The following is a 23,855-nucleotide window of genomic DNA, read 5'->3' on the forward strand; positions in this document are numbered from 1 at the left end:
GTGATGGTTGATTGCATGTTTATTTCCTTATGTATGTTTCATTTTTCCATGGGATGATTATTTTACATGCATAGGGTAGTTCTCACATGTAAAATACCCTCTTAAATAATATTAAGTTGATTAACTTGATATGAATTGAAATAGTTCAATCTTGTGGCCTTCCATAGCCATCTACCAGTTGGCTAGTTTAAAGGGTAGGACGATCATATGCCAAAGCTGGTGCTGATCCTATTTCTCTAAACTAGAGTAACTGATAGATTCCTTATAAGGATAAGGGAAGTATGCAAAGATTCAAAGGTCATATGCCAAAGCAGAAGCCGATGCATTTTGTGTACATTTTTGAGGCGGTGAGTTTGGCTTAACCAAGCAAAGAATGTTGATGCCCAAAGGATATACACATTGCGATGCTTGGAGGCCGAATTAAATTGGAAATCATTATGGTAATGATTGATTTGATGAATCCACTCATTCAATACATGAATGAGTATCCGATGCCCATTGGAGAAATCTATGTATTTCTCTTGATTCATGAGGATGAGGGACCCGTGAATGAGACGTTCAATGGGCAGTACCATCGTAGATCAAAAACCCAGATCCGATGGATACATGTCAGGATATAAATAAAATTAATATGGTTAGTTTGCTTATGTATGCCGCTTTCCTTTGTAGAAGATTTAAATGGCTTCCTCCAACCCGTTGTCTAAGATACTTGATGTTAACAAACTTACTGGTTCAAACTATGTGGACTGGAAGAGAAACCTTACCATAGTGCTCACAACAACGAAAGTCAATTGGGTCTTGACCATAGAGGCACCTCCGTTGCCTGGTCCCGATGCTACTATGCAAGAGAGAGATAGAGCCAAAAAATGGCATGATGATGACCAAATGGCAAAGTGTTATATCCTGGGATTGATGTCCAACGTGTTGCAACAACAACATGTTGGAATGGCATCCACTATGGATATAGTGTTCAATTTGAAGGAGATGTTTGGAGAGCAAAATCCCACTGCCAGGCAGATAGCGATTAAAAGGCCTAGTATCAACAAAGATGGTGGAAGGGACTCCTGTCACGGATCATATGCTTAAAATGATGGGCTATCTCAATGAGTCATAATTTTAGGGGCCATACTGGATGATGAGTCGCAGATAGATATGATATTAGCGTCACTCCCTTTATCGTTCAACGAGTTCATATATATTTATTTTTTATTTTATTGTTATGTTCATCGTATGTAGCAACTGGTATTCATCTCACATATTTGTGAGCATGGGATTACTCTCTTGAAGGTCGACGAAGCCGCGGCATGGTAATGCTTTAGGAACATTGATGAATGGCGGCATATATCATTTAGGTTGATCCAATGGAGGATGGACGAGTAGTACAACATCATGATTCGAGACCTTATATGCTTCATTTGATGAGGCATACTATTACCTAATCCTTTGAAAAATCCGCCTTGAGGTTGGCAGGATTTTTCCTGGTGCGAAAACACGTAGTTGTCAAAATTTCACCCTTAATTTTGGTAATATGGGCTAGAACGTCCATTTTCGGAGGAGGAAGTACATAGAGGGGTTTTTTCGTTGGGAAGAGATAAAGCTCCTGGGCTTGATGGTTTTTGCTTGGATTTTTTTCAGGAGTATTGGGGCTTTGTAAAAGAGGATTTAGTGTCTTATTTTCAAGAATTTTATCCGGAGATGGAATTGGATAAGGGCACGGGAGCCCCGTTTATAACCTTGGTACCCAAAGTTAAGGGTGGTCTAAAGATATCCGATTTCAGGCCAATTAGCTTGGTTGGTTGCTTATACCAAAGTGTTATCCAAGGTTCTAGCTGGGATATTACAAAAGGTGTTGCCGGAAAATCGTATCACCTTCTCAATGTGCATTTATAAATGAGAGGCAGATTGTGGATTGTTCATTGATTGCTAATGAGATTATTGATTTCTATGCTAAAATGGGTAAGGAAGGATTGTGAGCTAGACATGGAAAAAGCCTATGATCGGGTGGAATGTGATTGTCTTAATTACTTGCTTGGGCATATGGGTTTTGGCTCGAAATGGGGGGTTTGGATTAGAAAGTGTATCTGCTCGGCTTGGTTCTCCGTGATTGTCAATGGATCACCAAAAGGCTTCTTTAAGTCTTCCAGAAGGTTGAGACAAGGCGATCCTCTATCTCCCTTTCTATTTGTGATTGTAGCATAGACTTTGAGCAGATTATTACACAAGGTCAGAGAGGAAGATCTAATAAGGGCTTTGATATTGGTGATGGTCAACTTGAGGTTTCTCATCTACAATTCGTGGATGACACTTTGCTATTTAGCTCCTTGGATCTCCACAAAGTGGTGAATTTAAAAGTTATCATTAGATGCTACGAAATGATCATGAGTCAAAGAATGAACTTCCACAAGTCAAAGGTCTTTGGCATTAACACTCGGGATGAGACTTTAAGGGTATTGGCTGGTGTTATGGGGTGCTCGATTGACGCGCTACCGTCGACATATCTTGGGCTGCCTTTGGGAGTTGGTAAACCTAAGAAAGAAAGTTGGGAACCTATCGTTGATAGAGTGGAGAAGAGGCTTGAAACTTGGAAGAGAAACTTGGTTTCTAAGGAGGGGAGACTCACCTTGATTAAGGGAGTATTGCCTAACATACCCATCTATCAGCTTTAAATTTTCAAATGCCTTATGAGCATCATCCTGAGACTTGAAAAAATTCAAAGTTGTTTCCTTTGGGGAGGGGTAAATGATAAACAAAGGATTCTGTTGGTAAGTTGGGAGAAAGTATGTAAACCCATCAAGGCCGGCGGCCTTGGAATCAGAGGCATTAAGGAAACAAACCAAGCTCTTCTAGGGAAGTGGTTACGGAGATTTGGGGAGGAGGGACCTAATTTGTGGGCGAAAGTGATTGAAATCAAATATGGATCATGCAAAGGCCATTGGGAATCGGAGGACAAGTTTAGGTAGCCAAGGCGAACTATATGGCGAGATGTGATGTGCTTCAAAGAAAAGTTTGTGGAAGGATTAAAGTTCAAAGTATCCGTTGGGAATAGAGTTAGATTTCGGGGGGACAAGTGGTGTTCTAATGTTCCGTTGATGAGTCATTTCTGCTTCTATTCGCTCTAGCACCGGATAAAGACACCGGATAAGGAGGTAATGGTGAAAGATTGTTTTAGTAGAACTGATAATAGTGTGGTTTGGTGCCGCCTGTTAGAAGGAATTTCTTTGATAAGGAACTGGAAGTGGTGGGGAGGCTTCTGCAGATTCTGGAAAGGTGTTATACTAGGTTGGATAGGGTAGACAAAAGAATTTGGGTCTGGATCTCAGGTGGGGAATTCTCGGTAAAATCATTTTACCACCATCTTCTAACTTGCCTCAGTCCCTCCAAAGTAGCCAAAGTGTTGAACATAAAAGCTCCGCCGAGGGTTTGCTTATTTGGGTAGACGGCGATCCTCGGCAGAATTCAGACCATTGACTTCCTCAGAAAGAGGAACATGTTGCTTATAGATCATTGTGCCCTATGCATCGAGGCCGTGGAATCAGTGGACCACCTCCTAGTTCACTGTAAGGTGGCGAGGAGGGAGGTTTGGGGTAGTTTATTGAGCAGATTTATGATTGCATGGGTGTCCCCAAAGTCTTTCGTAGACTTGTTTCATTGTTGGGCAACGGCTCCATGGAAGAGGAAAGGTAAAAGTCTATGGCGTGTGTCCTTTGGAAGGAACAACATGCTAGGGTCTTTAAGGGATTGAAGAAGGGAGCACAATTTCTTTTCAATTAAGTGGTTGCCTTAACCATAACTTGGGTGAAAACTTTAGAAGGTTTCAGATTTGTATTGGATTATGAATTGTGGCATGGTTGGAAAGAGGTCTATTAGCAGTCCCAAATTTATCCAAGTCTGGTCCTCTCTTTCCCATGGGACTCTCAAACTTAACTTTGATGGCTCAAGTTTGGGGAATCTAGGGCCAACGAGTAATGGAGGTCTTTTGAGGAATGAAGGAGGAGTTGTAATTTGGGATTTCAGTGGTCCTATTGGTGTGGTTGACGCTAATGAGGCGGGAGTTCGTGCTATCCATCATGGCATCAATTTGCTTCGTAATACAGATCTTAGTAAGGTGGTCGTGGAAGGGGATTCACTCAATGTTATTAGGTGGCTAAAAGGATCTCGTTCTGCATCTTGGAGATTCAGCGCTCCTTTTTATCAGATCTAGGATCGAATTGGATCGTCCTTGATTTCCTTCATTCACGTCAGGCGATCAACGAATGGAGAGGCTGAGAAGCTAGCTAGAGAGGGTGTCTCTAGGGATAGTATTGAGCTTTTTTATTTTCTTCCTCCCTAGTTGCTTTGTTTTCTTGAATTTTTTCCGGATCTTGGTCCTTTCTTTATTTTGTACTATTTGGGACCTCCTCAGTCTCGCTTTCAATTATTTTTCTCTTGCCATTCAAAAAAAATTGAAATTCTTAAAAGAACAGTTGAAATCCCGAAATACCATTTCATTTAAGTCTCTTATAAATCGCATAAACGTGCTCTTTGCCAGATTTAGGATCTTAAAGGATTAGTAGGATCAATTCTTAGAGGTTGAAACAGACGTCTCCCCCGTAGGCTTGTTTTCGATTCCAGATGACTTGAAATGATTTAATTCAAGATCGTTGCAAACAATTTTATAAATCATGTATTAGCAATTTATCTTTACTTTTCCGGTACCTATATCCTTTTACTTTCCACAGCTATAGCTTGTACCCGGATTAAGGAAGAGTTCATAGTTATTTGTTTATCCTTCTCACCGGCATCTGATATGTGGCTGTTTTGCTGTGTAGCTGGAGTCGGACGGTCTTTCAACCCTAAGTGTTTTCCATGCCACGAGTGCGTAGGCACCCCCCCACAACCCCAACCCCAACCCCCTCTTTTCTTTTTAGCATCATGCATTGTACCTAAAGAGTCCTTTCCACATGTCCAAAGGCAGAGGGGCCCAAGGAAGAAGGTGTCATTCCCCTCTTCTTCTCGATCACCTAAAATCCAATCCCAGTGGACAGAAACATTTTGGTCTTTGACCTCCCTCGACTTGAGTTTCCGAGTTCTTGCCTCGAGAGAGAGGCTGGCATGCCCGCACATACACTTACACAAGCGCGCGCGTGCTCATACACCCATCGTGTTTAGACCGAACAACGCCAACACTTGCACTTGATAGCTACTTCTTCCTGGTGTTATTTCCTCTATGGATTATTGACGTAGAGCGGGTCCCGGCCAAAGTGTAATGGGCGTAGAGTAGTGTAGGTAGTCGAAGTTTTCATGAAATAAGAGGGTATGAAAAGAGGAAAGTGACTTTTAAAAATTAAAAAAAACGGATGAAAGCATGAGTTTCTTGGGAAGAAGTGAGAGAATGAAAGAAAAGAGTGGACATCTCTGTCCCAGGACACACCTCACTGCTAGGATAAGTGAGGGGCAGTTTGGTCTTTTGAGTGCCATTTGGGTAAAATAAATGACAAGCAATAGTTGAATTCAAGGGAGATATTTTTTGGTAAAAAAAAATCGGAGAGGAGAATTCGAAGGCTGCCGGGAATTTCTCAGAACCTGCTAGTAGCAGGGATTTATACAGAGAGTTCAGGAAAGGTATTGCAATTAGTTTTTCCTACAATTCTCTTTTGTTTCTTGTTGCAAGCAAGGTTATTCTCTTTGATTGGAAATTCAAGCCTCTATTTCTCACCGATAGAGAATTAGCTTGGATCTAATCCATTACTGTAGAGATTTCTGTCAACTCAGTTTTATCATTAGCGTTATTGAATTTTCTTATTAGTGATGTTGGTTGTCTTCGAATTTGGGGATACTGTTCAATTAAAACACCTGGGTTAAAACCCTATTGTAATGAATGCCCCATGAGAATAGTTGCTGGGATTCATTTTCTCATATCATTGGAAATATATTAGTGTGAACCCACTCCAATATCTCACCGAAGTCCAGTCCGTGCAAGAAGAACAACCACTACATTCCTAAGAATTTCAGTAGTGTTGGACATGAATCAACTTGCAGTGAAAAGGGACCCTCACCCACCTGATTTTGAGAAATGAAGCCAACCAATGATGTTGGGATTGTTTGTGAAAATGCTAAATTGAGTAATTTCTTTCCAACCACCCTCACCTGAGAGGTAAGCGGAAGTTGGATATATCAGTGGGCGAACTTCTATTGTCAAAGTTAAATTTGATTGTTTTCTTTCATGTTAGAGTTAAAAATTTTAGGGAAATTGAGGTTAGGCCTATCCGCCCATTACCTACGACTAGCTGAACTCCAGTTTCATAAACTAGTGAGCAGGGTCCGATTTGAAATTTGTTCAGCTCTAAGTCATTAAATCAGAGTTTTCCTTTGACACTGGGCATTGTTTCCGCCTATCTATTGGTTGTTTGATAGCTTACTCTCTTCTTTCAGCTCTGCGTCAATTATCTTTAGGTGCCTCTCACTTTGGTTTTAGTTTTGGACCTAGTTCAGTATTTTTTGTCTTGTGCACATGTAAACCATTTGGTACTATTATATTGGTCTACATAAGCACGTACTGTGTGGGACGTATGCAGAGGCATCAGCTAAAGCTCGGAACGAGTGCAATAACAGCAGGTGGAATGTATCATGAGTTCGTGTTCAATTGTTTGTGGACCGTTAGTGGATGACATTGTTGTGTGGCATTAACTTTGTCTGGAAATTTATTGATATTGATTTTTTGCGCTGTTTGTGTGGGCTGATATACTTGTTTTAGGACTGCTCCAGACTGGATTCTTGAATATTGTTGGTTGTCGTGTTTTGGGATAGAGATTTTTGTGGTAGCTGCTTGTGTCTGGTTTGCACATTACATCTCAGCTTGGTTTGTGGCGACTTTTGTCCACTGCAATCCTGGAGTAATTGCTACTTAGGTTATCATGAATCCCTCTCCAAGAACTCAATTTTCAAGATCAAGTTACGCAGTGATATGGAGTTCCAGATTCTAAGAATTCAGTTGAAGTACTTCAGTCTTTTGATCATTACATGTTTCGAGATGATATTTTGAACTGAAGGATCTCAGCATCTTCCAAGTGTTGGTTTTGCTCATTATGGGTTCAAAATCTCTAGAGCAGCACACCCTGCTCGTAACTCCTCTGAACATACTCCAATTATCTGTCATTTCACACCCTCTAACAAAGCCATATGCACAACTACCAAATTGTTGCAGGCTGCAGGAATTAAATTTGTTTGCTCCAAACCGTGAGTGCATGGTCACAAACAACATCGCAACTCTATGCGGTTTGCAACAAATTCACTTTAGAAGGAACCTCAAGAGTGGTCCAAAGTTTGTGTTTGATCACTACTGTTGGGAGAGTTCTAACTTGTGCACTGTGTTGTTTTGTGTTTGTTGGGCTGGAGAAGGTGGCAGGAGGTTTGAGAATTACCTTTCTAAAATCTTAACAATGACTGTGAACTGCTCTTTTGTGATTTGAATCGCACATTTGGCTAATGGTCTTTCATCAAGCTTCTTTGTCACAGGTCCCAAACTTTAGTGGGTAGCAGGTTTGTGAATACCAAGGACAGAGATTGAAATTCAGTTATGATAGCAAATGGTGGATGTACAATCAGTAAACCATGTTAAGCCAACTGTTTTGCCCAAAAGCAACTAGTTCCTCTGTTAAGTATTGGGTTGTAGCTCCCTTCAATTCAAATTGGGCACTGACAGAGGAGTGATCATAGCTTCAATATGAAAATTCAGAGGTGAATTTCAGAACTGAAACATCCTAGCTGCTGCAGGATGATTCATATCTGGAGAGTTACATCAGCACCATAGGAGTTGATTTTGTAAGCATTTATTAGCTACCACCATCTACTTTGATGCCAAAAAAAAAAAAAAAAAGGAAGAAGAAAAACTGATGATACTCATTTTGTTTTCCTTTGCAGAAAATACGTACTGTGGAGCAAGATGGGAAGACCATTAAACTTCAGATAGTGAGTTTCATATTCAATGTTATTTGGAATTGTGCTTGCTTACATTTTTTAGCCGTATCTAGCTATCTATTGGAACATTATTTGCTGGCTTTAAGATACCTAAATAACTATGCTTTCAAACATGAAATAATAATTCACTAATGAATCCATTCATAGCTCTCATTCTATCCTTAATTGCCAGTCAATTAGTGCCTAGTGCAGGAGTCATGATATCTTTGCTAGCGCTAGTTGTCGTTGCATTTGTTATGAATGGTGGTGAGATCATTGTTTGTCATTTTCTTTTTAATTAATCACTGATTTGATTTTCCTGGTTATAGTGGGACACTGCTGGGCAAGAACGTTTTAGGACAATCACAAGCAGCTACTACCGTGGTGCACATGGGATTATAGTGAGTATTTGTTTTTTTTTTCTTGTGTAGTTCTAGCCATTGTGTTTCTTGTCGACTCAAAGTTGAGTGTTAGGGAAACTGCTCACATTGGTTCATTTTGGCAGGTGGTTTATGATGTTACGGACCAGGAAAGCTTTAACAGTGTCAAGCAATGGCCGAGTGAAATTGACCGTTGTGCAAGTGAGAATGTCAACAAGCTTCTTGTTGGAAACAAGTGTGATCTCACGGCAAATAAAGTAGTTTCTTACGAGACGGCCAAGGTAAGCTCTCTCTTTGCTAGTATGATTACTTTAATCATTAACCAGTGACGATAGTTTTTCTATTCCTTTTGGGATCAATCAATAATGTGGGATCAGCGTTACATTATATATATATATATATATATATATATATATATATATATATATATATGAGAAAACTGTTGGTGCGCTTAAGCTCACCATTTTTTTGGTGCGCTTAAGTTGTTATAACGCCTCCCATTCGTTTAGATGTTTGGGTCCCGCTTAAGCGCACCAATGGGAGGCGTTATAACAACTTAAGCGCACCAAAAAAATGGTGCGCTTAAGCTCACTAACAGTTCTCTCTCTCTCTCTCTCTCTCTCTCTCTCTCTCTCTCTCTCTCTCTCTCTCTATATATATATATATATATATATATATATATATATATATATGTGTGTGTGTGTGTGTGTGTGTGTGTGTGTGAAAAGTGTTTCTAGTCTGCCGACTAGAAACACTTTTCTAGTCCGCCGGCCAAAACACAGCGGGGGCCCACTTTGTTTGGGTGATGCAAGCCATTCATTTGATGGGCCTTGACATAGATAGGGTGTGCCCCAAAAATCAGCTCCATTGGATCATCCCAACCTTACAATTTGTGGAGCATATATATTAATTTGTTGGTAAGCAAAGCAATGCAAGTGGGTATTCCATTTTTCGTAGTTACCATTGCATGGGATTTTGTTATACATGCCCAACATTTTTTTCTACAGTGACCATCAATATTTTTTTTTTTTTTTTAAATGAGGTTCATTTACTTACCATTAGTGGGTTTTGGTTGAAAATCTTGCACCTTTAGGGTTCGATCTTTCAAAAAAGCCTTGCATATTGCAATTTTTTTTATCTTGAACTAAAATGCAAGCTCTTTGAAAATTGTCGCATATAATGTTCTTCATTTGGGCATGTCATTTATTTCTGTTGTGAATTTAATATTGGGACATCATTCTTTTTCTGTACAAGGCATTTGCTGATGAAATCGGGATCCCATTCATGGTGACGAGCGCTAAAAATGCTACTAATGTAGAACAGGCCTTCATGGCCATGGCTGCTGAGATCAAGAACAGGTATCATTGCCTGTTTTCCAATCTTTGACTTCATATGGATACTGCAATTCGCATTCCATTTCTCATCTGTTTTCCTCTTCTCGTAGGATGGCGAGCCAACCAGCCATGAACAGTGCCAGGCCCCTGACGGTGCAGTTCCATGGCCAACCAGTGACCCAAAAGACTAGCTGCTGCTCTTCTTAAGAAATGGTGAGCTGTTTTCCCGCCCATAGCAATGTAAAACTAGCTTCCTTTCTTATTGAAAGACACCCTCATCCTCGTTATTTCATCATCTTTGTTTCTAAACTGCCCTTAAACTTCCATTCTTTCCAACTCCATTTGATGCCTGTACAAATCAGGAATCAGTCCAATAGTATTCGTGTTATTATTGGTGTTGAACTTCACATGCATATCCATGTCTCTATCCTTTTTGTTGTTTATTCATGCAACGATACAATAGATCTCTCATCGCATGCCATACTGTGGAAACCTAGTAAGGGCAGTACAGATAACAGTGAGGGTGTTTTTGGATTGCCGAAATTTATAATCGGAATCAGCGTTTTATTCTGATTACGTTATGGTGTTGGTGTGTGCATACTGAAACAGCCTAACCGTCAGGACCAGACAACTAGATATAGTTTTCAAGGATGGGGGGTGTTTCAATGTACCCACGCTACTGTCTCAGAGCATTCACCCTTTATAAGGGTCAATGCTGGGTTTACGGTAACCGATTTATATCGATTTTACGCAACCAAAATCTACATAAATTGGTAAGAATTCAGGTTTTTGGGTTTTTGGGCAATCCTTCTTGACTTATTTCTTAGTTAAATCGCTATCTAGATTTTTGGGGTTATCTTTTGGTTTCTACATTTACTTGGCAGATGGTTTGGGAACTCCTTGTTCTGCCAAGAGTTTAGTCTTTTTGCTGAATGTCTCTTAACAATATCTAACACTAACACGTAGGTCAAGCTAAAAGACTGTCATTTTCAATTGGCAACCAAGTGCTACCTTTGTGATTCAGATGAAGATTCTGCCTCGTATCTTTTCATTCGCTAGAGGTTGACTTCTCCCATTTTAGACCAGGTTCTTAATTGGTTCTGGGTCAATTGGGTATTTCCAAATTCGATTCAAGAAAATAACAAGATTGGGTGGTGACTCGCATCTTTTTACTATACTTTGATTATTTGGACGGAAAGGAGTTCACGCATTTTTAATGTAGAGGCTCCTCTCTTGATTAGTTGGTTTGGAACATCATATCAACATTAGTCTTTTGGGCTCCTCAACATTATTCCTTTTGAGGATATTCTAAAGATATCTTATTAAAAATTGGAACACAATTTTGAGAGGAGGATTCCTAGATCTAAAGTGACAGTGAGATGAAAACCGCCTCCTAGAAGCATTATAAAACTCAATCTCGACAGTCGCTCCCTTAGCAACTAAAAAAGGCAGGTATTGAATTCATTTTTAGGAATTCTTTGGATGGCATCATCTACTCCTTTGTGGGTCCAATTGACATGATGAAGGGCAATTTGAAAGTGGAAAGCGATTCCTATAATACAATTTCATGTGGCCATGAAGACTAGCCAATTTCATCGATGAGATTAAAGATCTGTTTGCTTATTGTCATTCTCTCATTCTTAGAAATGCTAACGATTTTGCTAATCGCCAAGCCAAATCAGAAGCAGTTAGCATCTCATTGTATAGTGGGCGATCTTTATGCCCCAATTGGCATGAATGGAAAATAACCTTGGTTGGGGTTAGAAATCAAGGATCCTGGGTTGGGTTGTGTTTCAAGTTGAAAAAACGGTTATGGATGAGGAAAGACAGGAGGCGGACTCAAGGTTGATGGGTTTTCTGGAATCAGAAGAAAGTGAAGTTGTTCCCCCTAAGGAAATGGATGAGTTGTTGGCCATAGGGGATGTCTTCAGAATAGGTTTTGACGACGATCCGGAAGTGATGTAGATCTAGGGAGCGGAAGCGAAAGAGTTTTCATGCAAGAAAATCACAGCAGATCTAGATGATTTTTCATGGGGAAAAATACACGTAAACAGGCAGAAAATGACTATTTTTATGACAAAATTACAGATCTAAGGAAAAGAAAAAGGAATTTTCTTCATTTCTACTTGGAATTCACAAGTAGAGAGGTAGAAGAAAGAGAACTCTTACAAATTCAAGAAGTCTCTTGCCAATCCATGAAGAAATCCCCAAAGTACACAACAACCTCCTTCTAAACTCCCTCCAAACCCACTTCAAAAAGAATCCATCTAAAAAACCTCTTCACATGTCACCCACTATCTCCTATTTATAGAGAGAAAGGTGGGGTCTAGAAGTTTCCACTTTCCTCCAACCACCTTCACCCTCCTTATCACAATTACCCCCTATATCACACTCTATTTACAGGAATGCCCTCACCATAAAGCCACTCAAACACTCGAAAAATTATATAACGGCTACTAGTAAACTACCACCCATTTACCTATGAAACCCCAAGGCTTTGACCGGGAACCCGGTCCACATCATTCTCCCCCCCTTAGAAAAGAGCTTGCCCTCAAGCTCGACTCCGCTGTGAAGGAGGCGTAGACTCAAGTCGGGGCATGCAGGGATGTCATCCCTCGCTAACCGGCCAAAGGCGATATGATGTCAATGGCGGGGTCGAAGACAAAAGTGGCCAAATCAAGGCCCGTTATCCGGGGGCCGTCAGTCTGCCATGGGATGTATCTCAGAGCGTGTATCCACCACCACCACAAACAAACCAGTGGTGGGTCATGTCTGTCCTTGTTCACAAACAATCTGCTCATCTCTGCTCGCCATAACTCCATGAAAACATAAATGCTCTGCTGTAGACCCTGCTCAAGAAACGGATCCACCAATGTCCTAGTGAACTCCAAACTATCCACCAAATGCTCATAATCATACGCTGGCTCTATAGACTCTATCTTTGGCTCCCGTGGATCCCTGATCTCACCCTGATCTGATGCCTTTGCATCTGAACCCTCAAGAAAAGGCTCAACACTCACTGAATCCTCTTTAACCAGACACTCATCGGTCATTGGTTCCTCACTGGGAATCATGTCCTCCATTTGCTCAGTCACTAACTTATCTGCATCCTCCTCATCATCATCAACAGCATCATTGTCTTCATGAGATGGAGGAGAGGAAGCCTCTCTAAGTCTCTGCTCTGCTGCTAGCCTCTGAAGTGAAAGTTGTAACTCCATCATGGAGGCCTCATATCGAAGCTCTCTCTCCCGATTATTATCTAGATGTAGTAATAGCAATTTGAGGCTGCGAAAAGCTTCCCAACTGAGGCTCCCATGGTGGTGGCTCTTTCTGGAACTTACCAATTACTGCATCAGTCAACAATATAGAGTCATATTGTTTTGCAGATGCTTTCCATATTCTCAGATCAGCAGGAAAGTACCCAGTTGTACTCCATTTATGTAATTGTCTCATAGAAAATGGCCCCTGGATTTTCCCAGATGGATCTTGATAATGCCACATCTTATCCATCTCAGACCTTTTCTAGCAAAACAAATCCTGACCGGCTTACTATTCCTAGCACCAAATCAGACATGGAAGCACCAAATCAGATAATTCTGAGCTCTGAATTTAGCCTTTTCAGACCCTCCATAAGTTCTCTAGGCAGTTGAGTGGAAAAGGAATCTTCAATTATAGAAGTTCTCTTGTGACAGAAATTTGCTACACTGAAATGTGCATAACCTCAAGGGATATAAGCTCTTATCAGACAATTAACTTGTTAATGCTGAAGCTCAAGTAACAATCCACACAACTGCCATCTATTTGAAGCCCTCTGCAATATAGTCTTCAAAGATAACACACTAGCACTAGAAGGAGCTGTCCTTTCAAATCATACTTTTCAATATATGTAAACTAAAGATTCTAGTGCCAACAACTGTCTGCATAGGTCAAAGATGACATGTAGGACCTCAACCTCTTTCACATGCATTTTATCAAACACCTCGGAAGCAACTCTCATGAGAATTAGTAAGCAGCAACAGTAAGAACTATATTTTGTTCCTTCGTAATCTTCTTATGAAGTGTAGGGAACACCTTCCATCACCTAAAAGTTGAGAAGAATTCACCAATTTGCTACCTTAATTCTCAAGCCTTTTGATGGACTCACAAAAATAACATGCAGACACGATCACAGATCAAGGCCACAAATTTTTATTTTTTATTTTTTAAATCTAAGCGGTGAATTGAATGAAGTCCATGGATTTGGCGCTCTTGCTTACAGACTTGACAAAATTCCAGGATCTTGAATGACTAAACAACAGGAAAGGAGATGAACTTAGAGATGTCAAGGATTTCTAGGAGAAATCACTTGAAACTACCTTGGAACTCTAAAATTGCAACAAATCAGACAATACCGGACATATTCTGCAACTCTTCGAGCTTTCTTGTATAACTAAAGTATACAATCAAGATTTGGCAGATCTCATGCATTATCTGATGAATTGAGCTGAACAAGGAGAAACCAAACACACGAATTAGCAAAGTTCTGGTTCTAATTCAATGATTTACTTATTCCAAATGAAAACTGAGATATGCTTGTCGGCTAGGGTTTGTGGATTTGCAGGGGAAGCAATACATGCCAGATCTGTAGTTTGATCCATAGAACCGAAGACAATGCTGTTTGAAACCAATTCCAAGCGTGAAAATCATGTCAAATTGCTCGGATCAGAGAGCAGTCTTGAGATTTCTGTTTCTTGTAGGTTCTGATCGTTGAAAGGAACAATCTCTGCTCTGAATTTCAGTCAATTAACACGAATTTCAGCACTGATTTTCATGAAAACTACCAATTTTCAGAAACACTTTGCAGTATAAACTAGTAATATGTCCGATCCTGCACACTTTCTTTGATCTTGTTTGTTGTCCTTCACAAATTGTATCGGATCTCTACAGATTTCTTCCAAGATCGGCCGAAATTGAAAAATTCCAGCAATCTATGCTCTGATACCATTTGATGTAGATCTAGGGAGCGGAAGCGAAAGAGTTTTCACGCAAGAAAATCACAGCAGATCTAGATGATTTTTCATGGGGAATAATACAAGAAAACAAGCAGAAAATGGCTATTTGTATGACAAAATTACAGATCTAAGGAAAAGAAAAAGGAATTTTCTTCATTTCTACTTGGAAATCACAAGTAGAGAGGTAGAGGAAAGAGAACTCTTACAAATTCAAGAAGTCTCTTGCCAATCCATGAAGAAATCCCCAAAGTACACAACAACCTCCTTCTAAACTCCCTCCAAACCCACTTCAAAAAGAATCCATCTAAAAAACCTCTTCACATGTCACCCACTATCTCCTATTTATAGAGAGAAAGGTGGGGTCTAGAAGTTTCCACTTTCCTCCAACCACCTTCACCCTCATTATCACAATTACCCCCTATATCACACTCTATTTACAAGAATGCCCTCACTATAAAGCCACTCAAACACTCGAAAAATTATATAAAGGCTACTAGTAAACTACCACCCATTTACCTATGAAACCCCAAGGCTTTGATCGGGAACCCTGTCCACATCAGGAAGCCACTAAGAATTTGTTTCGTTCTATAGCTATTAGGGACCAGAAAGAGCGAAGAGAGGTTGGGAAGGATGATGGTGATAAGGGGGCCAAGGGTAGCAACCCTGTATGTAAGGCCTTCCGGCCCCAGGAAAAAAAGAGAGAGGTAGGAAGAGAGAAAAGGAAAAAGAAGAGAGAGAGGAGAGGAAAGAGAAGGGAAGAAGAAAAAGGATAAAAGTAGAGGAAAAAGAGAGGACAAAGGAGTTGGAAGAGAAAAAAGAAAAATTAGAAAACCGAAAAGAATAGATAGTGAAATGAAGAAAGGAAAATAGACTTTAGAAAGAAAATAGAAGGCCGGACTATCCTTTAGTCTAGTGCCTCTTGGTGGTAGTTTTGTTTTGTTTTAATCTGGTGGTCTTATTGGAGCTTTAGAATTAGGGGTTGTAGGTCCCCGAAGAATGAATCCCTTTGGGTCTGTTCAGTTGCGCCCTTGAAACGGAAAAGAAACGGAAAAGGGAGGCCTTTTCCGTGGAAACGAGCTTAAATTGGTCGTTTTGTTGGCGAGAGACGGAAAGCGCTAGGATTTTGCACATCACACGTGGAATCCCGCTTATCTCGCGTGGCAAGGCCATTTCCGCCGTTTCAAATCCGTGAAATTTAGTCGGATTTCATTTTCCTTTCCGAGACTTCCGTCGAAATTGCGCCCAAATCTAACGAAGCTGTGACTAGATAAGTCCAAGGCTTGTGCAAGTGTAACTGCTTAGCTTAGCTTAGATAAGTCCAAAGCTGTGAGTATAGATAAGTCCAAAGTGCGTAGCTTTCATGGCCATTAAATGAATGTTGCCATCTATTTTTGTCTTTTCTGATCCATCCCTCATCTCCAAACAGTTTCCGTGAGTAGATAAGTCCACGGCTTGTGCATGTGTAACTTAGGGATTTGGTTAGCAACCTGGCAATTGCATGTCTCTGATGGCTGCCACTTCTATAATTGTATAAACTTGAATCGAATGCAATAAAGAGCCTCAAGTGTCTCTTTTGTTGTTAACAACTAAAAAGAGTTCCACTAATATCTTGAATAACAAGAACCGACTCCAAATAGATAGATGCTCAGAGATGAACATTAGAGTGGAAATCAGGATTGTGCTCAAACGACCAACATAGCTTCTTTAATTGCATTAGCATGGTTTGTTAAATAATTTGGATACAAGGTTCACAACTCCATGGCTATAGTATATGGAATCCACAGTTCTACATACCTGCTATAGAGAATAATTTTGAGTACTCCAAGCACAGGCAAACGTTTGGATTTGGGAATTATTTTTACCAAGCCATGTGTTGAAGACCAACTGCCACTTACATTTTGTTGAAGACCAATTGTCACTTGTGAAGCTTGTGAACATATTCCCATAACAAGCTCCTTTTGCTTACTGTTGAGGTTGGAAATCCTTCGAGGTAGAGGAAATCAATAACAAGATGACTTCTTAAGGAGGTAGAGGAAATCTGCTTCTTTAGTTTTTTTGAGTATTTGTTTCTGTTAGTGGACTATTTGGTAGGGCGTAACTTGCTTTATATTTGGTAAAGAACATATTCTGTGCTATTTCTTTTCCATTTCCTGGCAACTGAATGCACATTCCTGTTGTTTCTTTTCCATTTCCTGGCAATTGAATGCGCACTCATACTGCTTTCTTAGCAGTTTCTTTTCCTTTCCATTTCTTTTTGCCACGTCATTTCCTTTTTTTTTCCGTTTCCTTCACGCAACTGAACAGGCCCTTTGACAATCTCTCGGGATACCTATCGTTTAAATAGCATTGTGAATTGCTTGTTGTTTCCAGAAATTACTTTTTCCATAGCCTTAGCTTGAGAGATTTGTTCTTTCGCTTAGGTTTCCTGTCTGGATATTTTAGCAGTGCTATACCTTCCGGGAGTTTTCTTTAGTTCTAGAGTTTTAGAGCGTTTTTGGTAGTTTCCGATGCATCAATCAGCTTGAAGGTTCAAGAGGTTGCTGTTCAGGAAAACCACGATTATTCACAATTTCAACAAGGTATAGGTGACAGCTTCAAATGGTTGCTAGGAAAAATGTAAAGAAGGCAATCTACAGAATAGAGGAAATGAATGCTTAGATTCTATTTTAAATTTTGGTTTTTGGTTACCTTTGAATTGGTCTCGGGGTATGCCCGTGCCAACTCACCTTAATATTTTGTATTGCAGGTAGGGGTGGCAACGGTTCGGTTTCGGTTCGGTTTGGGGTTTGACCCCCAAACCGAACCGAACCTAACCATCTTACACTCCAAACCGAAACCGAACCGAACCGAACCGAAATTCTGAATGGCCAAACCGAACCGAACCGAATTGATTCGAGAATTTCGGTTTCAGTTCGGTTTTCGGTTTCTCTCGGGGTGTAAAATAATTGGCCCCTTTCCATTAAAAACATAAGGTGAAAATGGAGGGCCCACCCTATTAATGGATTTGGTTGGCGTGGATGGTAATCACCTTATGAAAACATGGGTTTTGGTGGAAATGGTGAGCCCACTGATGGTATAAAATGATGGGCACCATCATACGCATGGGTTTATATTGGGCCCTACCATATAGAAAACATGAGATGTAAAATGTGAGGCCTCCCATGCTATGGCTGTAAAATGATGTGCTCACCTTAACGTCTGATGTAAAATGATAATTGATAAGCTCCACTCATGTTATGAATCTTGCATAAAAAAATATTGCCATTTGTTGAGCTGCCTCTAGCAAAACACAACGATAGAATATACTACCTGAAAAATATTCCCATGATATCAAGGAAAGATTTCACCAATCTTGACAAGGTTACATACATCCCCACAATTAAAAGAACCATTGTACAACCCACCCACATTTATGTAGCATGGCGCACATACACTCTATTATCACAACACTACTATATGATGACTAGTCATTACATACAAAACAGAAAAGTCTCAAAAAGGAGATGTAGGAATTTCTTTTCCCAAGTCATGTCATAGACTGCAATTGACTCTGGCACCAAGCAGCATACAAAATGGTGCAGCCATCAAATAAATCCTAATTACCCACTATATCAAATTTAGGGTGTAAATGGTCCAGACATCAAATAAGTAACTCCACAGATATTGTTTCCAAAAAAAGACAAAAGAAGAGGGGTGGACATTATGGAAAACATAAAATAGGATCCTTTTGTTTTTCGAGAAATTAAAATCTAACATTACATATGACTAAAAACATACGTCTTTCCTAGCCATTTCCTCATCCTTCCCCTTGAGAATGGTGGCATGTATTGCATCTAGAACAACTGCACAACAGAAACAACACCAATAAGATGACTTAAGAAAAGAAGAGGAACAAACATAAGTATGAACATAAACACTAACAAGTAGTTATACTAATAAACACTCTTTCATCCCACCCATAACACATTCCATGTTGAAAAGATGCAACATTACTTATACTTAAAATTACCTACCATCATCCAATCGTTGATTCATCATCCAATGATTCGATTAACTGACTATCATATTCACTATCAATTGTAGAAGCCGAGGTAATAGTTGAATATGCATCAATTGACTCGAGATGTGTGATCCCTATGAAAAATAAAGCATAAATATATCAAAAGAATTTACATAGTAAAAAAAAGATAAATCATAAAAAAACTTATTAAGTAAAGAAAAATCATTACCATTTTCTTTATCCTACAACCAATCTTGAGTACATATTGAAGCCAGTACTTGGTTTCAAGCTACTCCTATACTCCTCAAGAACTCGACCTCCTGTGCTAAATGCACTTTCAGAAGCAACAGTAGAGATCGGATTGGCTAGAACATCACAAGTAATTTGAGCAACCATTGTATACTTTCGACCATTTAATTTCCACCAAGACAATATATTAAAGGTACCATCTTCAATACTTGCCCCAGGATGCACTTTTTCATCCAAGTAGAGTTCCAATTCAGATTTTTGTCGTGTCTCCTCAGTAGTTTCCATAACAAAAACAAGTTTTGCCAAGTTGGAATTTGATGTCGAGGAAGTTGCAATCGATGTGGAAACATGCCCATGTGGAATTATATCATGTCTTTCATATTTTTCCCCGTATGCATCATAAAGACGAAATAATGTATTCTTCACATTCTCAATATTCATCTTTCTTTCCTCTTCATAGGAATAAATTTCTCAAAAGAAGTATTGAATCGATTTTATTTTATATCGAGGATCTAAAATGGAAGCAATCCCCAATATAATGCTAGTAATTCCCCAATACTTCTCAAATTTTTCAAGCATTGACGTGGCCATATTGCTAATGCAATTAACTTCACTAGTATTCCATTTCTTCAAAGCAAGATATATATCACAAATATCATTGAAATAGAGATTTGATGTGGGATATCGACAACCAGAAATACTTTCGGTAACATCATAAAATAATTTCAAACAACCAACAATCATCTCTGCAAGATTCCATTCATATTCTGATAGTGCACAAGTGTACTTCGTATCACATTCAGTCATCCGATTAAAAGTTTCCTTAAATTTAAGAGTGTTAACAAGAATCAAGTATGTGGAATTCCATCTAGTCGACACATCGTAAAAAAGAGAGTTTTTAAGAGACCGAACCTGATTTGCAATTTTTTTGAACCTCTTCAATCTAGCTTGTGAAGATTTAACAAATTTGATACTTTCACGAGTATTGTGGATGCTTTCACGAAGATATCCTAAACCATCTTGAACAATGAAGTTTAAGATATGTGCGCAACACCTAACATGAAGAAACTCTCCATTCGAAATAAGCGATTTCTTTGGGTGGAATACTTTCAACATCTCCCGAATGACAACATCATAAGTATTACAATTATCCAAGGTGATACTAAAGACTTTATTATCAATGTTCCAATCATAAAGTCTAGCAGTAATTGACTTAGAGATCTCTTCACCTATGTGAGGAGTTTCAACATTTATGAAGTTTAAAATTTTCTTTTGAAGCTTCCAATCATTATCAATGTAACGACACATTAAGCATAAGTAACCTTCCATGATTCTTGAAGTCCACATATCCGATGTTAGACTTACTTTACAAGGAAGGCTCTCAAGTTCCTCATAAATGTTCTTTTCAATTTCATACATTTTCAGACAATTTGCTTTCACAGTATTCCGAGTAATCAACTTAAATATCGGCTGGAGATTTCTGAGAAAAACTCTAAAAAAAACATGATCGGCAATAGAAATGGAATATTCATGATAAATAACCATCCGAGTAAAATCATCACGGCTTATTTGTTGATTGAACTCAAAAAAACTAATATCAACACTCCCGTCAATCTTTTTCTCCCCCATTTTAAGAATCCGTTGACCCACATCAAGCTTTTGTCTCTTGCTCTTTTTATAAGCAAAGAATGTCTTTAAATGATTACTCAAACTACTAGTTCCAACTCTACTACTTCCTGCTTATTTTTTATTGCAATGTTTGCAATAAGCCCATTCAGACCCATCTTCCTTTTTTTCTCACACTTTTGATCTCAAATTCAAGGCATTATCATAGGCACATTTATCAGATATTGGAATATCATCTTCATCAACATTAATAGACACATTCATTTCCACAGAATCAGAATGACTGTAACAAAAGAAAATAAATAGATTCTTTAAATGTATCTAAAAACTCTTATGTCATTCTACTTCTAAAACAACAAGATAAGGTTATAAAAAGTGAGATTATATACCTAGCCACTGGTTGGCTTGAAGATCCTTGATAAGATCGATTTCTTTTTTCCTGGCGGGGGATGCGAGCACGACGTGGGCTACGAACAACTTCCTGAGTAGTCTCAATTGCAGGACTTTGCGAACTCATCTTCCTGCAAAGTTAGGAAATGTTGAGCAAAAATTATTAGACTTACAATACTCTAACAAGCTTAATTTACTGTTCTATACTTGTGAATTAGAGACAAGAGAAGAATATTACCTTAGGCGCGGATTGAAGATCGAGTAGGATTCAAGTATGTCTTAGACACAAGTCTAGTTGTTAGATATGCAGCCCTGGCAAAGCCAATATGAACACATAGAGTTAAAACGAGAATGCACCAGATTTTGCAATCCATAAAAAAGTTTGCACATGTATCAGAATCACAAAAACAAAAGAGAAGTGACTAAAAGAATCGGAAATTTACACAAACTTTCCTTTCTTTTTCTTTCATCTCTAATATCTTTCGCCATGAAATTCACAGAATAGGAGAAGAAAACAAAACAGAAAATTTGAACTTTGAACAACACTAATGTTCAATAATATGTACTATAAACAATGTTTTTTAAGATGGTATTCTCTTATATAGTATACCATTGAATTTTTGTTTCAAGTTTTAGAAATAAAAGAATACAAAATACAAATGCATGGGGACAATATTGGCTAGAACATTAATTATTAGACTCATCAGCATTTGATTAATGTATGGTTTAGTGTTTATTTAAAGGATCCTTCAATTTATAATGATATTACTCGGAAAAAATATAACAATGTCATATCCTTCTAAACTGTGGATATGAAAAAAATTTCCTGCAATCGAAACAGAACCTTAGGACATGTAGGCAATCGTGAAAAAAAAATCATGGAATATTCATCTACATCACATGGTCATGACTCATGAGAGAGGGATGGCCAGGGTGTGAGTGAGAAGGGGCTTGGATTGGGTTTGAAAAATAAGAAAAAAAAATACTTTAAAGATGATTTTTTCCATGTGTTTTAGGCTTTTAGCCCACTATCATGACCTGCTCACTTATGCCTTCTCAAATCTCTCTTATGTCCTTCGTCATCCCATGACTGTGTATGGTTTCCCTGATTTTTTTTTCCATGGTTGTCAAGAAGGCCCTGTTTGATATGTAGGAATTGTTTGAAGAAGTTAAGAAAATATTTTTTTTATCCAAATTTTTTTTTTTTCCATTGCAAATAAGATATACTAACGTGAACACCCGAGGAAGGAGGGCAAAAGCTTCAGCAAGGAGAACACTCAAGATTTCGAGAAGGAAATGCGGACGAGGGTTTCAGACTTTCAGAGAGGTGACAAGAGGAAGAATGACCTTTTTTATTCCTATATCGTTGGGGTTTTCTCCACGACCTAATTTCTACAGTTCAGATGATCCTAATCTAAGGGCTGAGGTGAAATAAGCGGTAATTATCTCACGTGTGTAATCTATGTAGAGAAGTAACCGAATGAAATAGGCACCCCATCAATATGTTTTGATACTTTTAGTGTTTCGGTTCGGTTTTGGTTCGGCAAGGGTTCAAACCGAAACCGAACCGAACATCGGTTTGGTTCTACGGAACCGAAACCAAACCGAATTTGAATCGTTTTGATTTACCCAAACCGAAACCGAATTTTCGGTTCGGTTTTGGCCCGGTTCGGCCAATTTTGCCAAGCCTAATTGTAGGCTGGGACTCCTAGTCGCAATTGCTATATGAATATTAATGAAATGTGTCACTTTTCAAAAAAAAAAAGTTGAAAAAATGGACCCAACCTCAAGTCGGGTCAAGTTTTATGTTAAGTTTTTTTTTTTTTTTTAAAAAAAAAACCCAAAACCCATAGGATGATCCTAACCCTCCATCTATAGAAGATTTTGTAAATGATTTTTGGGGCAGTACCTCTATAGATCGGAGGGTTAGGGTCATCCTATGGAAATGATTTTTGGGGCACGACCTATTTAAGTTGTGGCCCAACAAATGGACGGTTTGGATCATCGAATGGAGTGGACTGTACCGTACTTTTTAAAAAATCATGTATTTGCAGGGCCACCCTTCATATAATTTCTCCTCTTGTAGGTGCAATATGACTTTCTCAAAGATCTACTGAATAACACGACAAATTATTTTATGGTATATTGATGTAACTGTTTTCATTGAGGTGATCAGGTTTGTGATTTAAAAAGTAGTTTCTTTCTTAAATATATTCTCTTGATATGACTTAAAATTTAGAGATTTTTGGTGTGAAAATTTGTTGTTTTTACAATCTTGGAAATTAGTCACTGTCTTAAAAACCCAGCCCGACCCAAGAAACTATCTCATGTAGGGCTGGGTTTATGAGTCTTGGGGTTTCATATAAAAAATTCGGCACGACCCAGCTCAAGATAATTTATCGGGTAAGATAGGTGTCTAGAAAACCCAACCCTCCCTATCCTAGTTACAACCCTACTTGCAATCCTTGTTCTTAATAAAAATTGGTATCCATTTTTTAAAAAATACATAAAGATTCTGGAATTTTCAAATATTTGCTCATCAAGTACTGTTGGAATTTCAAATTTTCACATAAAGTACGGGTAAGGCTGCGTATATCTAGCCCTCTCAAGACCCCGCAATGGCGAGAGCCTCGTGTGCTGGGCCGCCCCTTTGCTAATCAAGCCTGGAAATACATTCTACTAAACCTGTAAAAACTGTTTACTGAAACCAGATGCCGTTTGTCTAGAAGCCAATTGATGGAACATGTTGCCTCCTTTTTAATAAATCAGAAATTTAGTGCTCGAATTCTTTTCGGACTATTTTTTGGATATTGCTTACTCAGTCTGGGTCACGATTCCTAGTGTCCTGAGTCTTACGCACGTTGGACATGATTACAACTTACAACTTAGGAGAGAGAGAGAGAGCATGCATCTTTCAAACAAAAGTAGGGCTGCAACTCGAGCCGGGTTT

The 23,855-nt window shown here is 38.9% G+C and overlaps 3 protein-coding genes across 3 annotated transcripts in view; all 3 read left to right on the forward strand.

The window, feature by feature from the left end:
* Nucleotides 1-7,604, forward strand: part of LOC143882833 (GTP-binding protein YPTM2-like) — a gene marked incomplete at its 5' end in the record, with an annotated part of 100,670 nt that extends 93,066 nt beyond the window's left edge. The window contains one exon of the mRNA XM_077386236.1: nt 7,495-7,604. The remainder of the gene's footprint in view (nt 1-7,494) is intronic.
* On the forward strand, nt 679-1,086 carry LOC143882834 (uncharacterized). The gene has a single exon (XM_077386237.1). The coding sequence runs from the start codon at nt 679-681 to the stop codon at nt 1,084-1,086; it is 408 nt and encodes a 135-aa protein (XP_077242352.1).
* On the forward strand, nt 3,845-10,225 carry LOC143882835 (GTP-binding protein YPTM2-like). The gene is made up of 7 exons (XM_077386238.1): nt 3,845-4,132; nt 7,744-7,800; nt 7,900-7,947; nt 8,265-8,336; nt 8,441-8,596; nt 9,570-9,673; nt 9,760-10,225. Exons 1-7 carry the CDS (start codon nt 3,845-3,847, stop codon nt 9,854-9,856), a joined length of 822 nt encoding a protein of 273 aa, XP_077242353.1. The 3' UTR covers nt 9,857-10,225.
* The last annotated feature ends 13,630 nt before the right edge of the window (nt 10,226-23,855 follow it).

This window comes from Tasmannia lanceolata, unplaced genomic scaffold, assembly GCF_043159265.1.
Source record: "Tasmannia lanceolata isolate RefF3 unplaced genomic scaffold, GAP_Taslan_0.1 ptg000008l, whole genome shotgun sequence".
Lineage (NCBI taxonomy): Eukaryota > Viridiplantae > Streptophyta > Magnoliopsida > Canellales > Winteraceae > Tasmannia > Tasmannia lanceolata.

Bases quoted from the DNA above. Each gene is read 5' to 3' on its own strand.
- LOC143882834 (XM_077386237.1), top strand. From the start codon at position 679: ATGGCTTCCTCCAACCCGTTGTCTAAGATACTTGATGTTAACAAACTT.
- LOC143882835 (XM_077386238.1), top strand. From the start codon at position 3,845: ATGGTTGGAAAGAGGTCTATTAGCAGTCCCAAATTTATCCAAGTCTGG. The intron at 4,133-7,743 runs GTTATTAGGTGG...GAAACATCCTAG, and splicing joins TGGAAGGGGATTCACTCAAT to CTGCTGCAGGATGATTCATA. The intron at 7,801-7,899 runs GTAAGCATTTAT...TTTCCTTTGCAG, and splicing joins GCACCATAGGAGTTGATTTT to AAAATACGTACTGTGGAGCA.